This window comes from Anolis carolinensis, chromosome 3, assembly GCF_035594765.1.
Source record: "Anolis carolinensis isolate JA03-04 chromosome 3, rAnoCar3.1.pri, whole genome shotgun sequence".
Classification (NCBI taxonomy): domain Eukaryota; kingdom Metazoa; phylum Chordata; class Lepidosauria; order Squamata; family Dactyloidae; genus Anolis; species Anolis carolinensis.
In genome coordinates this window covers 215,102,368-215,117,911 of record NC_085843.1, presented here as the reverse complement: position 1 = coordinate 215,117,911, position 15,544 = coordinate 215,102,368, and the positions used below count along the sequence as shown (strand labels likewise).

At 39.9% G+C, this 15,544-nt stretch overlaps 1 protein-coding gene across 1 annotated transcript; it reads left to right on the top strand.

Moving 5' to 3' along the window:
- Positions 1-3,516: 3,516 nt before the first annotated feature.
- On the top strand, positions 3,517-11,687 carry cisd1 (CDGSH iron sulfur domain 1). The gene is made up of 3 exons (XM_003226433.4): positions 3,517-3,671; positions 8,963-9,168; positions 11,279-11,687. Exons 1-3 carry the CDS (start codon positions 3,641-3,643, stop codon positions 11,366-11,368), a joined length of 327 nt encoding a protein of 108 aa, XP_003226481.1. The 5' UTR covers positions 3,517-3,640; the 3' UTR covers positions 11,369-11,687.
- The last annotated feature ends 3,857 nt before the right edge of the window (positions 11,688-15,544 follow it).

Below are 15,544 nucleotides of genomic sequence, written 5' to 3'. Positions count from 1 at the left end.
TAGTTAGCTTTTGAATTTATTTTTACTCTTATTAACTAAACAGTAGCAAAAGAATGATTTAGGAGACATGCAAACTCAATAGAAGTTATATCATTTTTTACTTTTCCAGAACTCATTCCCTGATAAAGAATGATCTGAAACACAAGCACTAGTGATATTTTAAAACTACTTATATTTTTCCCAACTGTATGCCCTACAGATTGGATGTACAGATCTCTCTCAGCCAGGGAAAACAATACCTTATTCATAAAGTCACATATTAATATGAATCATCAACTATTTACTACTCCTTTGCTCTTAAACATTAATGATTTTAAAAAATGTAGATATGTGGCAAATCTGAATTTACTTTTGTTCTGTCAGTTTCTTCTAATTCTGTTTTTAAAATATATATCCTACCTTCCTACCAAAAAATGACACTCAAGGAAATAATCCTATCCTATCCGATCTGTCATCAATACACTCCTTTGGGCTTCACGCAAATCTCCCATTTGCCAAAATATATGATCCTGTGCTTTTTTTTCCATTTCTGGCAGAATAACTTAACAATTAGTTAAGCTATTGAATACGAGGTCTGCCCAAGGACCGCTTGTGGTCTCTTGGTGTCCCGTTAGTTAGTTGATATGTCCATCAGTTGTCTTTTGTTCATGCTATATGCCCTACCCATTTCCTTTTTGTTTCGTAGATTTCATTGACCACGTCACGTATCTCAGTTCTTTGTCGCAGCTCTTTATTTCTGACTTTGTCTCTTATTGTCACACCACACATCCTTCTTCCTATTGCTCTCTGAATCACTACCAGTTTTTCCTCTTCTAACTTTGTTGTTGCCCATGTTTCAGATGTGTATAACATTGCCGCTAAGACTGTAGTGTTGAAGATTTCTGACCTTCATTGGCAGCTTATCTATTAGCATTTTTCGGTTTTGATTAAAAGCAGTGTCTTCTTGCCCATTTGCCAAATTATTCAACTGTACATGTTGACCAAGATATACATATCAGTTACTTCCTCAGTTTATAACGTTGTTGCCCTGGACACACTGCTCATTTTTCATCCATTTCGTTTTCTTCAAGTTCATTTCCAGTCCTACTGATTTTGGTAGTCGCACTGGTTGTTGGAGATCATGTTGTAAATCTTCTGGATTTTTGGCGAAAAAGACGCAATCATCTGCAAAGAGACGAGAAAGTTGTTTGCCGTCAATTGAAATCCTGCTTTTAAATTTCATTTTTTGGAAGAAGCTTTCCAAAGTTGTCGTAAACAATTTTGGCGATATTGTGTCTCCGTGGCGCACTCTGATATGATACACTTCTGACAACAGTTTTATATCTATTGTGCACCCTGTGTTGATGTTTTTTGTGATGTTTCCAAACAATGGATTTACGCTTGGTGCAAAGCGTTAAGGATAGCATTGATTGCATCTGAGTTGAAGGCCTTTTGGTAATCAACGAAAGTAAGACAAACCGGAACTTGATAGTCTCTGCTTTTTTCCAGTAGCTGTTTCACTGCATGGATATAATTGAGGATAGAGTAGCTGCGTCTGAAGCTCACTTGTTCTCTGTTGCATTCTACATCTTGAGATATTCTTTGTAGCAGGATCCTTGTGAACAGTTGATATAGTTGAGAGAGGAGTGTAATAGGACGATAGTTGCTAAGGTGTTCTGTCTCCATTCTTCAATAGAAATATAGAAAAAATAGTAAAGTTAAAATAAAAACAAATGCAAGAAGAACATGAAAGCACATTAAACTGCAACATAACCTTTCAGTTTTTACCAAGTTTAAAGATAAAGGAATTGTATGAATTAAATGTCTTACCCTGCTTCTTGAAATAGTATGTCTGTGTTGTAGAATAAATGCAATTTGGCATCCCTTTAACTGCAATGGCTAATGCAGACTTTGGCTCAGAAATACCAAAATGTATTTCTCAGTGCTTCAGCTAAAGATAGCTTCAGCTAAAGATAGTGTGTCTCCTCTGAATGAATGCCTGGAGGAGGTAATGAGCTGGATGAGGAAAAACAAATTGAAAGTGAATCCTGACAAAACAGAGGTGTTTGCCATCAAGAGACCTACTCTGGGGATGGAGATGTGTCAACTAGTCCTGGATGGGGTTACACTTTCCTGAAAGACTGTGTTCGCAGTTTGGGTGTGCTCCTGGATCTGCCTCTCCAAATGTCAGCCCAGGTCAGGAGTGCTTGCAACCAGCTTCAGCTGATCTGCCAGCTGCGCCACTTCCTAGATTTGGAGGACCTGAAGATGGTAGTGCACACACTGGTAACCTCAATGTTGGACTTCTGCAATGTACTTTATATTGGACTACCCTTGTACCAAGTTTGGAAACTCCAACTGGTTCAAAATACGGCAGCCAGATTGGTTACAGGAACATCTGGGAGTGCGCATTTTACACCTATCCTAAAGTCACTCCACTGGCTGCCAATTAGTTTCCAAGCAAAGTACAAGGTGATGGTTTTGACCTTTAAAGCCCTATATGGTTTGAGTCCAGGTTACCTACAGGATCACCTTCTCCCATACAATCCACCCTGAACACTTTGGTCTTCTGGGATGTCTGCTCCAACAAGCCTGAACCCGACTGGCAACCTTCACCCAAGAGGATCTTTTCATCTGCTACCCCAAGGCTGTGGAACTACCTGCCAGTAGAGCTCCGACAGCTAAATCAGCTCTTCCGGCAGGTCTACCCAGATAGTCTTTAAACATAAACACGAATTTTAATGCATGTCCTTTGTTTAATCTCTGTTTTGCCTTTTAAAAAATGCATTTCATAGATAACACATTTTGGTATGTAACTTTTATGGAGGTATGTTTTAGTCTGCATTTTTGTAGCATTTTTGCTGTATTTACGTATTTTAACTGTTTTGTAACCCGCCTCGAGCCATGAGGAGGCGGGTAAGAAATTATTGGGTTGTTGTGAGTTTTCCGGGCTGTATGGCCATGTTCCAGAAACATTTTTTCCTGACGTTTTGCCTGCATCTATTGCAGGCATCCTCAGAGGTTGTGAGGTCTATTGGAAACTAGGGTGGGAGAAAAAACTCTTATCTGCTTGAGGCAGGTGTAAATGTTTCAATTGGCCACCTTGATCAGCATTGAATAGTCTTTCAGCTTCAAGGTCTAGCTGCTTACTGCCTGGCGGAATCATTTGTTGAGAAGTGTTAGCTGGTCCTGATTGATTCATGTCTGGAATTCCTGTTTTCTGAATAATAATAAAATTATTATTATTATTATTATTATTATTATTATTATTATTATTATTATTATTAGAGGTCATGTAAAACTACACCTCCCATGGTGCCATAGCCTTGAGCCATGGCCATGGAAGTGGTGGAGCCAAACTGCATTGGCAGTTTGCAAGGCCGAGGCTGTGTCTTCACTATGAATAATAGCAGTTTTGACACTACTTGAATAGCAAGAGCCTCAAGGGACTCCCCTAGGCTGGAGCTGAGGCAGTTCAAGTGCTGCCAAAGCGCTCTAATTTTCGTGGTGCCCCTTTAAGGGCAACAGAGCTTTAGGGCCGCCATATTGGGACCCGTAATGCGCAGGCGCAGGAAAATCTGACGTCATTTCCTTCGCCCCACCTCGCGTGTCCTTTGCAAGCCGGGGCGTCCGCGAGACAACGCCATCGGGGACTGACATTATGGGCCTCGCGGCGAATGGGTCCGTTCGGGGTAAGAGTGCGCATGCGCGCGTGCACATTGTCTTTCTCTTTCTCTGTGTGTGAATTTGCCCATCTCTTTGCAAGCCTGGCCTTGTGTCCTGCACGCCTTTGCCAAATTGGGGCTAACTAGGAACCTGTTGCCCTACGAAGTCTGGGAACCCCTTTGTCATGCCTGCATTTCCACGTTACATTCTCGAAGGGTGGGAGAGGCCCTTTCAATTTCAAGGAGCAGCCGGATTTTTGCATAAGAAAGCACACCGTTTTGTTGGCTCCGTTTAGGGCTTTGCTGTGTGTGACCTTCAGGGCATTTCCTTTCTCGTGATCTTATGCATCAAACCTCCCTCCAGTCACGTGCCCGCGATGAAAAACCTTTCTTCTTTTTGGGTTGCTGTGAGTTTTCCGGGCTCTCTCCTGACGTTTCGCCCACATCTATGGCAGTGACATCACATCCTCAGAGGTTTTGAGGCTGTTGGAAACTAGGCAAGCAGGATTTATATATCTGTGGGAGAAAGAACTCTTGTCTGCTTGAGACAAGTGTGAATGTTGCAATTGGCCACCTTGAATAGCATTGAATGCCTTTGCAGCTTCAAATCCTGGCTGCTTCCTGCCTGGGTCAATCCTTTGTTGAGAGGTTTTAGCTGACCCTGATTGTTTCATGTCTGGAATTCCTCTGCTTTCTGAGACCCAAAGAGTCTCCTAACATATGGCCCTTCCTCACAGCTGTATAAAATCCACATTGAACTGGAATATATGGAGGTGTGGACTCAGATCATCCAGTTGTGGATTATCTGCCTTGATATTCTGGGTTATATGGCTGTGTGGAAGGGCCCAAAAGCCCCTTCTATGCAGCTGTATAAAATCCACATAATCTGCTTTGAACTGGATGATAATGGCAGTGTAGACTCAGATAATCCAAAGCAGATAATGTAGGTTATCTTCCTTGATATTCTAGATGTTCTGGCTGTGTAGAAGGGCCCTTTAAAAACCACACAGTGAAAAGCATGCAAAATGTGACTATTAAAAGAGAATTACACCATTTCGTCAACATGTTGTTTAAAAATGTTTTGGAGAGTTTTCTAAAGTAAAAAAGAATAACAGAAGACTGCTGAACACAGAGTTCAACCTAAATAAATATTGGGTTGCTGTGAGTTTTCCGGGGCTGTGTGGCCATGTTCCAGAAGCACTCTCTCCTGACGTTTTGCATGCATCTATGGCAGGCATCCTCAGAGGTTGTGAGGTCAGTTGGAAAACTAAGCAAGGGAGGTTTATATATCTCTAGGATGTTCTGGGTGGGAGAAAGAACTATTGTTTGTTTGAGGCAAGTGTGAATGTTGCAATTGACCAGCTTGAACTGCATTGAATAGCCTTGAAGATGCCTGCCATAGATTCCGGCGAAACGTCAAGGAGATAATGCTTCTGGAACATAGCCATACAACCTGGAAAACTCACGGCAACCCAGTGATTCCAGCCATGAACGCCTTCGACTACACATTATATAAATATTTTTGTTCTTGTTTTTATTTAATACTAGCATGTTGCATATTTCCCTGGCATTGCCTACCTAGGTGGTTCCTTTGTCTCTTTCCTTCCCCACATACATCCCTCTCCCTCTTCTTTCTTTCTTTCCTTTGTCTTCCTTTCTTTTTCTCTTTTCCCTCCTTTCCTTTTCCTCATCTTTCTTCTCTACTGTCTTGTAATTTCCTTCTCTGATGGCTTTTCCCCTTTTCTTTCTCTTCCTTTCTTCCCTCCTTTTTCTTCCTTTCTCTACCTTTCCCTTTCTTTTTCTCTTCTACCTCCCTTTCTTCCTCTCAAACAAATGTCATCTAATAATAGCCAATTTGCTTTGCCCCCTTTTCTCCCAGTGATATCACAAAGGGCCACTTCACCTAGCCACAGCCAATCCATTTTCCTCCATTTATTTCCCTCTGGGGCAATTCTTTTAGTTCAAACTCCTCAATTATTTTAAATTGGGGCCCTCCCACACAGGATATCAAGAAAGAAAATCCCACAATATCTACTTTGAATTGGGTTATCTGAGTCTACACTGCTGTATATTCCAGTTCAAAACAGATAATGTGGGATGTTATTCACCTGTGTCGAAGGGGTCAGGGTAACGAATGCTATGTGTGCTATGTTTGGTCCAGATCCATCGAACCATGTAGGAGCCTTTGTTGTTGAAACTGACATACATACATACATAGATGTATATAAACTTGGTGGTATTTACACTCTAGAATTAATGATGTTTGACCCCACGTTAGCTGTCATTACTCACTGCTATGGATTTCTGGGATTTGCAGTTTTGTGGGGCATCGGCAATCTGTGGCAGGGAAGGCTAAAATGGCCGTGTGAACTACAACTCCCAGGATTCCATATCATTGAGACATGGCAGTTTCAATAGTGTCCAGCTGCAATAATTCTTCAGTGTGGATGCACTTTTTGTTTGCTCATGTACATGTGGTATACCTTGTATGTTGTCTGCAGTTAAATACATAAGCAGTCCAACATATGACAAGAAATGGGAACAAAAATTAACAGGAAACAGTGAGCTACAAGGATGGAATGTTTCATGGTCAATTCCAAATATGGAATCCTGGGATTTATAGTTTAGTAAGATACCCAGTGGCAGGAGCCCCCGGTGGCACAGTGTGTTAAAGCACTGAGCTGCTGAACTTGCGGACCGAAAGGTCGCAGGTTCGAATCCAAGGAGCGGAGTGAGCGCCGCTGTTAGCCCCAGCTTCTGCCAACCTAGCAGTTCGAAAACATGCAAATGTGAGTAGATCAATAGGTACCGCTCTGGTGGGAAGGTAACAGCACTCCATGCAGTCATGCTGGCCACATGACCTTGGCGGTGTCTATGAACAACGCCGGCTCTTCGACTTAGAAATGGAGATGAGCACCAACCCCCAGAGTCGGAAACAACTAGACTTAATGTCAGGGGAAAACCTTTATCTTTACATTACTAAGACACCCAATCAATTAAGATCAATCAATTAATAGGTTGCTGTGAGTTTTTCAGGTTGTATGGCCATGTTCCAGAAGCCTCTGAAGATACCAGCCACAGATGCAAGCGAAACATCAGGAGAGAATACTACTGGAACATAGCCATAAGGCCTGAAAAGCTCACAGCAATCCAGTGAGTCTGGCCATGAAAGCCTTAGACAACACAATCAATTAATAGCTGTCAAAAAACCCAAGTCTTTCCCAAATGCAATTGCTAGTTTTGCTCAGTCGCATCTTACAACATGGAAATGGCAAAGCAAGTTGTGCGTGAACCCTGTACTTGATGAGCCCCACAGGGGTCATATTTGCATTGCAGACTGCATAGTCATAGATAAAACAAAACATGCATTAAAATAGTTGTTACAACCTGCTACTTTGCACACTTTTGAATGGGATAAATTGCCACTCTCGGGTGGCATGTTTGACAGTAGCCACAGCAATGCCTCCAGGCATCCTTCTATGTTTGCAGGTATCAGGTGGAGCTTTGACACATTGGTCACACCTGTTTGTTTTGAAGGAGAGTCCTGGGGCAGAGCTGGATTTTTCCATGCTCGGTGCTTTCCCTGAACCACCGGCTTGACTTTCTGCTCTGCACACGCTTCTGTGTTGAGAACAAAGGGTGCATCTACACTATGGAATGCATGCAGTTTGGCAGCACTTTAACTGCAATGGCTCAATGCTATGGAATCATGGGTTGTAGTTATTCAAGACCTTTAGTCTTCCCTGCCAGGGTGTGCTGGTGCCTCACCAACTTCTAGAATTCCATAACATTGCGAAGGTGGTGTCAAACTGCACTATTTCTACTGTGCAGATGCATCCAAATGAATTCCTGATTGGTGCACTCATATAATCCCTTTACCTTATATTTCTTTAAAAAATGGCTGCAGGGAGAGATTATCATTATTATTAGTATAATTTGTCATATTGCCATAATAATAATTTCTAGTTGCCTTCTTGAAATCTCTCCAGCTGTTCTCCCATAAGTGGTTCCATTATATTTGTATTAACTTCCCGAGGTAGCATGTTTTCAGTTGTAATAACAACTCCCAGTAACTTCATTGTTGCCGTGTTTCTTCAAGCCCTTTCAGGGGTTTCTTGGCAACGTTTTTCAGAGGAGGTCTTCTATAACCTTTCTCTAAGGCTTGCCCAAGTTCATTTAGAGCAATGCTTCTGAACCTGGGATCCCCAGATGTTTTTGGCTTCCAACTCCCAGAAATCCCAACAGCTGGTAAACTGACTGGGATTTCTGGAAGTTGTAGGCCAAAAACATCTGGGGACCCCAGGTTGAGAGCCACTGACCTAGGGTTTCCATGGCTGACTGAGGATCTGGTCTTCAGAGTCATAGTTTGAATCCATTGCTGTGTCCTAGGGTACACCTACATTGTATAATTAATGCAGTTTGACACGACTTTTAACTGCCATTGCTCAATGCTATGGAATCCTGGGATTTCAGGGGCAGCTAACGACTCTGAACAAAGGATTCCCCCAGGCCAGGACATGAAGCTTGGAAGGCCATTTAATTCTAATCAAGGTGATTAATTACAACATTCACACTGGCCTCCAACAGACAAGAGTTCTTTTCCCCACCCTGGACCTTCCAGAGATATCTAAACCTTCCTTGCTTAGTTTCTCCATATACCTCCCAACCTCTGAGGATGCCTGCCATAGATGTGGGCGAAACGTCAGGAGAGAATACTTCTGGAACATGGCCATCCAGCCCGGAAAACACACAACAACCCTGTGATTCCGGCCATGAAAGCCTTCGACAACGTATTCAATGACCAAGGCTAAAACACTTAATTCCATAGCATTGAGCCAATGGTAGTTAAAATAACTCTACAGTATAGGTACACCCCTACATGGATGTAGACTAGGGGTATGGCAAGATGAATCTAGTTGCGAAGGAAAACAAGAAAAAGCAGCCATGGCCTATATATTAATACCATATAAATCAACACTAACCAGTTTCCCTTAGGTAGTATAGACCCAATATGGGAAAAATGTGTAGAATTTAGGCAGAAACTAATAATGTTTCTTAATTACTGTGTTGAGATATAGGGAGTAAAATGTAGATGTATTCAGCTATATCTGTATCTGAATAAACCTGTGTTAGAGTCCACTGTAAATGTGAAGAAGTATTGCTTCCAGTATGTGCATGCTAAATATGGGGAGAAGCTATGATCTGAGAAGAAAATCAAAACCTATTAGAAATTGGAAGCTTTTAAAACAGTAACTACTTGTTAGCACTCACCTGTACTTAAATACCTTTTGATAATTTCTCATTTTTTTCCCTTTCAGTTGAATGGGTTGTAGCAGTCTCAGTTGCGGCAGGAGCGGCAGCAGTTGGATATCTTGCTTACAAAAAATTCTTTAGCAAGGACAAATGCTGTAGTGGGATGGTAAACCTCCATATTCAGAAAGATAATCCGAAAGTAGTTCATGCGTTTGATATGGAAGATTTGGGGGACAAAGCTGTGTATTGCCGGTGTTGGAGGTCTAAGAAGGTAAAAGAAGAAAATATCCAGTTTGTGTAACTTCTTGTTCCAAAGCAATCTTGCAGAAGTAGACTGAATTCTAGACCACAATGATTTGTGTAGAACAGAGGTCTCCAAACTAAGGCCCGGGGGCCGGATACGGCCCTCCAAGGTCATTTATCTGGCCCCCGCCCTCAGTTTTATAATATAATATTTTATATCATTTTAATAATATAATATATTGTATATACATATAATATTGATAATAATACCATATAATAATATTAATTATATGTTATATATTACATATAATATTACAGTATAGTGGTATAGTTCAATATAGTAATATATAATGATAATATTGTGCTATTCTAATAATATAATATATTGTATGTACATACAGCTGCTCTGAGTCCCCTTCAGGGTGAGAAGGGCAGGATATAAATGTAATAAATAAATGTAGTAAATGAATAAATAAATAATTTTAGACTTAGGCTCGCCCAAAGTCTGAAATGACTTGAAGGCACACAACAACAACAATCCTAATTCACTTGACTATCTCATTGGCCAGAAGCAGGCCCACACTTCCCATTGAAATCCTGATAGGTTTATGCTGGTTACAATTGTTTTCATTTTTAAATATTGTATTGTTCTTTCATTGTTGTTGTTGTTTTGCACTACAAATAAGACATGTGCAGTGTGCATAAGGAATTTGTTTTTTGTTTTTTTCCAAATGATAATTCGGCCCCTCCACAGTCTGAAGGTTTAAAAGTTTGAGGACCCCTGGTGTAGAAAGTAGTGTTGAAGGAATACTTCTCAGTTTGTCCCAGCAATGATTTTCAGAGCAGCTTTTCCTGTATGAGAAACTGTGCTCATCTATTAAGACTATTCAACTTAAAACAATTGTCACATTTAGTATGTGTTCTTTTTTCTCTCTCTTCAACCTTTCAAACTTTTAACCTGTGGCCAAAAAGATGTATAAAAAGATGTTGAACATATTTATCTTCTTTATCTGGGTGGCTTTCAGCCATGACTGGTAACATCATCTAAACAGAAGTATATATCTACAAAATTAATGCAGATTGGCACCAGTTTAATTGCCATGACTAAGTCCTATGGAACTCATGGGACTTGTAGTTTTACAAAATCTTTAGGCTTTCCTGACAAAGAGTTCTGGTGCCTCACCAAACATCAACTCCCAGGATTCCATTGCATTGAGCCATGGCAGTTAAAGTGGTGTCCAACTGTATTCATTCTAGAGGTCAGATGGACCCTTGGAAACAAAGCCCCAATCCCCGCAGGACTATGGAAACCCATCTTGGGTAACCCTACAGTGTAGATGCACCCTGAGACAGACATTGGGGAATGTGGGGCCCTCCAAATGTTGTTGGACTGTACCTCCCAGTTTTACTATAAGGTTTTCTGACTAAGGCTATTGGAAATTGCAGTTCAGTAGAGTTGAAAAACCCCATGATACCTACCCTGTTCTTGGAAATGACATTTTTAAATAGAATGTGGATGGAGTTCCGCAGTTGGGGCATCATTATTATCAAGAGCAAGGACACCTGCGTAGTTTTCCACATAGTGTATCTGTAAAAAGAAGGAGGAGAGCATTCAGGTCTGAATACATTGCAAGGGCCACCTTATTTATCTGAAGTCAAATCCATATTTATTTTTTGACATAGAGAATTGACTGGTGTCTCTTTTTGTTGTGGGAACACAAAAAGTGTATTCTTGGATACTCATACTAGAGGTGGCCAACATTCAAACATGTGGCCCTCAATCTAATTTCGAAAGCGATCTGTGCTTTCTCAGTGTAAGTCTCTAAAAAGATGACATGACTCTTATATCTCCCTAGTTGGGGAGTAAATGGAGAGTGACAACAGTGACGGAGAAAAGGGATGGCCTTGTCCACTTCTAGTTTTAGTCCCATCCATTGCTAAATTCCATCCAAGAAGTTACTCCCAAAATGATGGAGGCCTTGATTGAAAGTGTTGCTTGCATTATTGCTTGAGGTCATCTGAACAATTTTCTTTCACATTCTTGGGTTTTGATGCATATGAATGATTATAATTTCTAATTATTTTGCTAAAGAAAATGTGCATTTAAGGCTACTTTGTATGTTTTTCCTCCCCTACAGTTCCCACTGTGTGATGGTTCTCACACAAAGCATAACGATGAAACAGGAGACAATGTGGGACCTCTCATCATTAAGAAGAAAGATTCTTAAAGAGAAAATGATTTTTGGGTACCATGAAAATGACCTTCTTGCATTGCCGTTTTCTTACTTGTAACTCTGTAAAAGTTGCAAGTCTTTAAGTCATTTCACTGAAGACTTTTTAGATGTGGTATACAGTATACTGCAGCACATATAATTCATGTTGTTTTCCTGCTTGACACTACAATGTTAGACATCAATATTTCTGACTTAACTGATTTTGTCTGTCTTTAAAGTGTACATTCTTATTAAGTGTTAAAAAAGGCAGCAGCCCTTTAGAATGTACTCTGAAGGTGTGTATTTGAATGATACATTAAATTATTTTCAAATACAGCGTTCTTATAAATTACTTCGCTATTCAAAACGTCACTCACCATGAAGATAGAGTTGTGGAGTTTGTTTTCAAAAAGGTACGAAATCCCTGCAAAATGAAAAATGAGTCATAGGTGGCAGCAGCATGTTGTTTGATAGGAGTGGAATATTATGTTCAGACTAAAATTCCCAAAATGTATTAAATCACTTTCGTATAGGGTATGGAAAATAGCAAGAAGTACCACATCCAGTCAGTGTTTCTTGCCAAAAGGTTCCAAATGCTTGAATTTCACTGGTGGAATTTCATGACCATATGATTATTTCACAAGGTGTTCTAGTATCCCATTGGTGGAATAATGTCACTTACTGGTATGTTTATATATTGCCTGCTGTGGTATAGAAATGTGCAGCTTTAATATTAGTTTATGCATTTAGTATGAGTTTTTCCAATGGATAGTGATAAATCAGATGTATCTATGGAACAAGCTGTCCCTACAAATAAGCCTCAGAAGAGAAATTGGTCAATGCAAACATGGAAACGAAATAAACAAAAGGAAGAAAGGTACAACCAGCATGCTTCAAAGAAAGCAAAGATAGACTGTAATCATGATACAGCCTTCTGTGTGGCTTTAAAGCTGACTGATGAACATATCAGCAATGTCAACTTGCAATACTGGAAAAACAAAGATGCAGTTAGTCAGCGAAATTTCATTCTATCTCTAATTGATGTCAAAACACCAGAAAGACAAAGGCCAAATCAAGGTAACAAAGAGGGATCATGTAAGAATAAAACAATAGTTTACCATATTCCAACTACAGAGGGAAATGTGCCGGTGTGTAGAAAGACGTTTTTGTCAATTTTGAATGTTGGCAGAAGAAAAGTAGAAAATGCAGCCGAAGAAAAAAGACAATATGGGAGTGCAGTTCCAGAAACTCGTGGTGGAATGAGGTTAAGTACCAAGTTGCAAGGACTTTGTGAGGAAATTCAAGCACATATTCAAAGTTTTCAGTGTCGAGAACAGCACTGGGGATGTAAGACACCCCTGAAGAAATACCTGCCTTCAACTTTGAACATTGGTCAGATGTGGAGTATGTTTTGTAAACAGAAAGCAACAGCTGCCAATGGAGGCTCTCACTGCACCTATGCACTCTACTACAAGGTTTTTGTCACAAAATTTAATCTAGGATTTGGGTCTGTAAAGCAGGATACCTGCTATCACTACCATGCCTTCTCAGTGTGTCTGAAAGGTGTAACAGAAGATGAGCGGAAGAAAAGTATTGTTGTAGAAAAACTTGTTCATAAACACAGAGTGAAAGCTTTCTTTGAACATCTGAATGAATTTCCACCAGATTCAGTGACAATTAACTTTGATCTAATGCAAATTCAGCCCCTTCCCAAAATTCAGATAAACCAAGCTTACTATTCTAGGCAACTATGGTACTACACTTTGGGTATTATATTTCACAGAGAGGACAAAATGATTTCTCCTGAAACCACTCATTTTTATAGGTGGCTTGAGAGTGAAGGGGGAAGAGGTCCTTCAGAAATTAGTTCTTGTTTATGGCATTTCTTCAATACCTCTCTGAAACCATACTGTGATGCTAAGAAAATCAAGTACATCAGAGTGTTTTGTAATAGTTGTGCTTCTCAGAATAAGAACTACTGCTTGTTGTTTATGTTTTGTGTAATTGCATCTCAGTATAGTTTTACAATTGAGTGGTTTTTTTCTGTCTGTGGCCACTCCTATATGCCTGCAGACAGGACATTTGGCATTGTTGAGAAAAGGCTTAGAAAAATTAAAACTATCCTTTTTCCTGAAAAGTATGATGCAGTATTTAAGAGTGTTGGGACAATTCACATTCTAGGATCAGATTTTAAATGGATGAACTGGCAAGAAGTAGCACAATATTCAGCACCAGCCACAAAAAGATTCGACATTAGTGAGGCTAAAAGATTGACAATTCAGGAAAAGACTGGTTTGGTCGGGCTTCATGCTGCTTATAGTGTGAAACCTGTCTGTCAACACAGCATGATAAGGCAAGGATTGAAGTATGATCTTGTTGGAAACCTAAAGGAAGTGCCGTGCAAGAGTCATGTGCAGGAAGCAAAAAAGAAAGATCTGACGGCACTGCTAGGAGCCATGGGGTACACAGATGTAAACGAGTTGCCATTTTACAAAAATATTGTAGAGAGTAAGACAGATTTACAAGAAAGTGATGATGAAAATACCTCATTTTTATGCTGACTGAATAATATAATTGTGTTCATTATGCAGAGAAAAAAAGAACAGAAAAGTGACATTTCTTTTAAATGGAAAAGTTAACTGTTTGAAATACTTGCTTTTAAATAACACAATAAATAATATAACATACTTGTTGTTTAATGGAATTAATTCTGCGTGCATTTGAAATGGTAGATTTATGCCAAAAGGTACCAAATCCAAATTAGTTTCTTGAATAATTCCATAATAAAAAGTATACTATATTTGAGATATATATAATTATGATTTTTGGCATAGAAAGAAAATATGAGCAAAGAATAACCAAGGTCACTTTGATTGCATACTCTCAGCATGTTTTTTTCAGTTACTGTAAAATTTGTTCAGATGGATTTGGTATGTTTTGGAAACAAACTCCACAATTGCTCTTGCTTAATCTTTCATGTTAAGAGCCCAGTTTTCCACCCACTTCTAGTTCTATTCAGTTAGTAATAGGACTGAAGTTTAGGATTAATGAGTTTAAAACACTGGTGGAAGAATGCTCCCTATTTGGGCTAGAAGGTCGTAAACATCTCTTTAATTTTCAGTATAAGTGCCAGCTTTTAAAAGTATCCCTTCCTGTGTAATAGAGAAAAGGAGACGCAGCAAATATCTGCTTGGTAAAATCAACACATGCACTGTATATATAATTAAAAAGAATAGATTGACTCCAGGGACCTTATCACACTCAAAGTTGGAGACTCCTTTCCTATAGACAACTTGTGACTTTAGGACTGGATACAGATCACATTTGTGGTTTTCTCCTCCTGTATCTGATAAAATAAGGTACTTTGATCACATAGGAGATGGCTGACTCCTCCCAACTTGTCTGATCCTCCCAGTTTAAAAATATTTTTCTCAATGTTGTGCAGTTACATAATTTTGAGGCTGTCGCAGCATTTCAAAGGAACAGCTACTCAATACTAAGGGACCCCGAACAAAATCTTATCATTTTTGCAGAAAACATGACACCAGTGTACTCTTTTCTCATTGTGATCCATATGCCAATTTATTACTATGAGAGCGAGCTAGTGACTATGGAGACAACCATGGCTTGTTTTAGAACTACTCAACATTTTAAGAAGAATTGTGGAAGGGCTCCTCTATTTGCATTCAGTGGCTTGCATAACAGCAGAGACTGATATGTCCTTGCCTGGTACAGGCGATGAGTTAGACCTTGTGTAAGGAGGTGTTAGTGGAGAGAAGAGGTGCTTGCCTTCTCGGACTATGATATGCGGTTGAAAAACTTCAGGATGACCAAAGCAACTTTATTCAAAATGGCAAGTATCCTGCACCCACATCTTGAGTGGACAAGGACCATAATGAATGAGACCATAAGCACTGAGGAGAGAGCGACCATTGCTATATGGAGGCTTTCCACTCTTCTGCATTACCACAACGTGGCAGCTAATTCTGGAATTGGAAACTATGATTGCAGAGATCAGGTTCAAGGTTTGCTTGGCTATAGAAAAAGAACGTCTCAGAAAGACAGTGCAGCTTAGCAGCCACCAAAAGGTAAGGCAGAAGCGACTCCTATATCTTTCAGTCAGTCGTGTGAGTGTGTGTGTGCAGAAAGAAATGTTTTCCTGTTTTGGAAGTGGGGGACATGGAGGGGAGT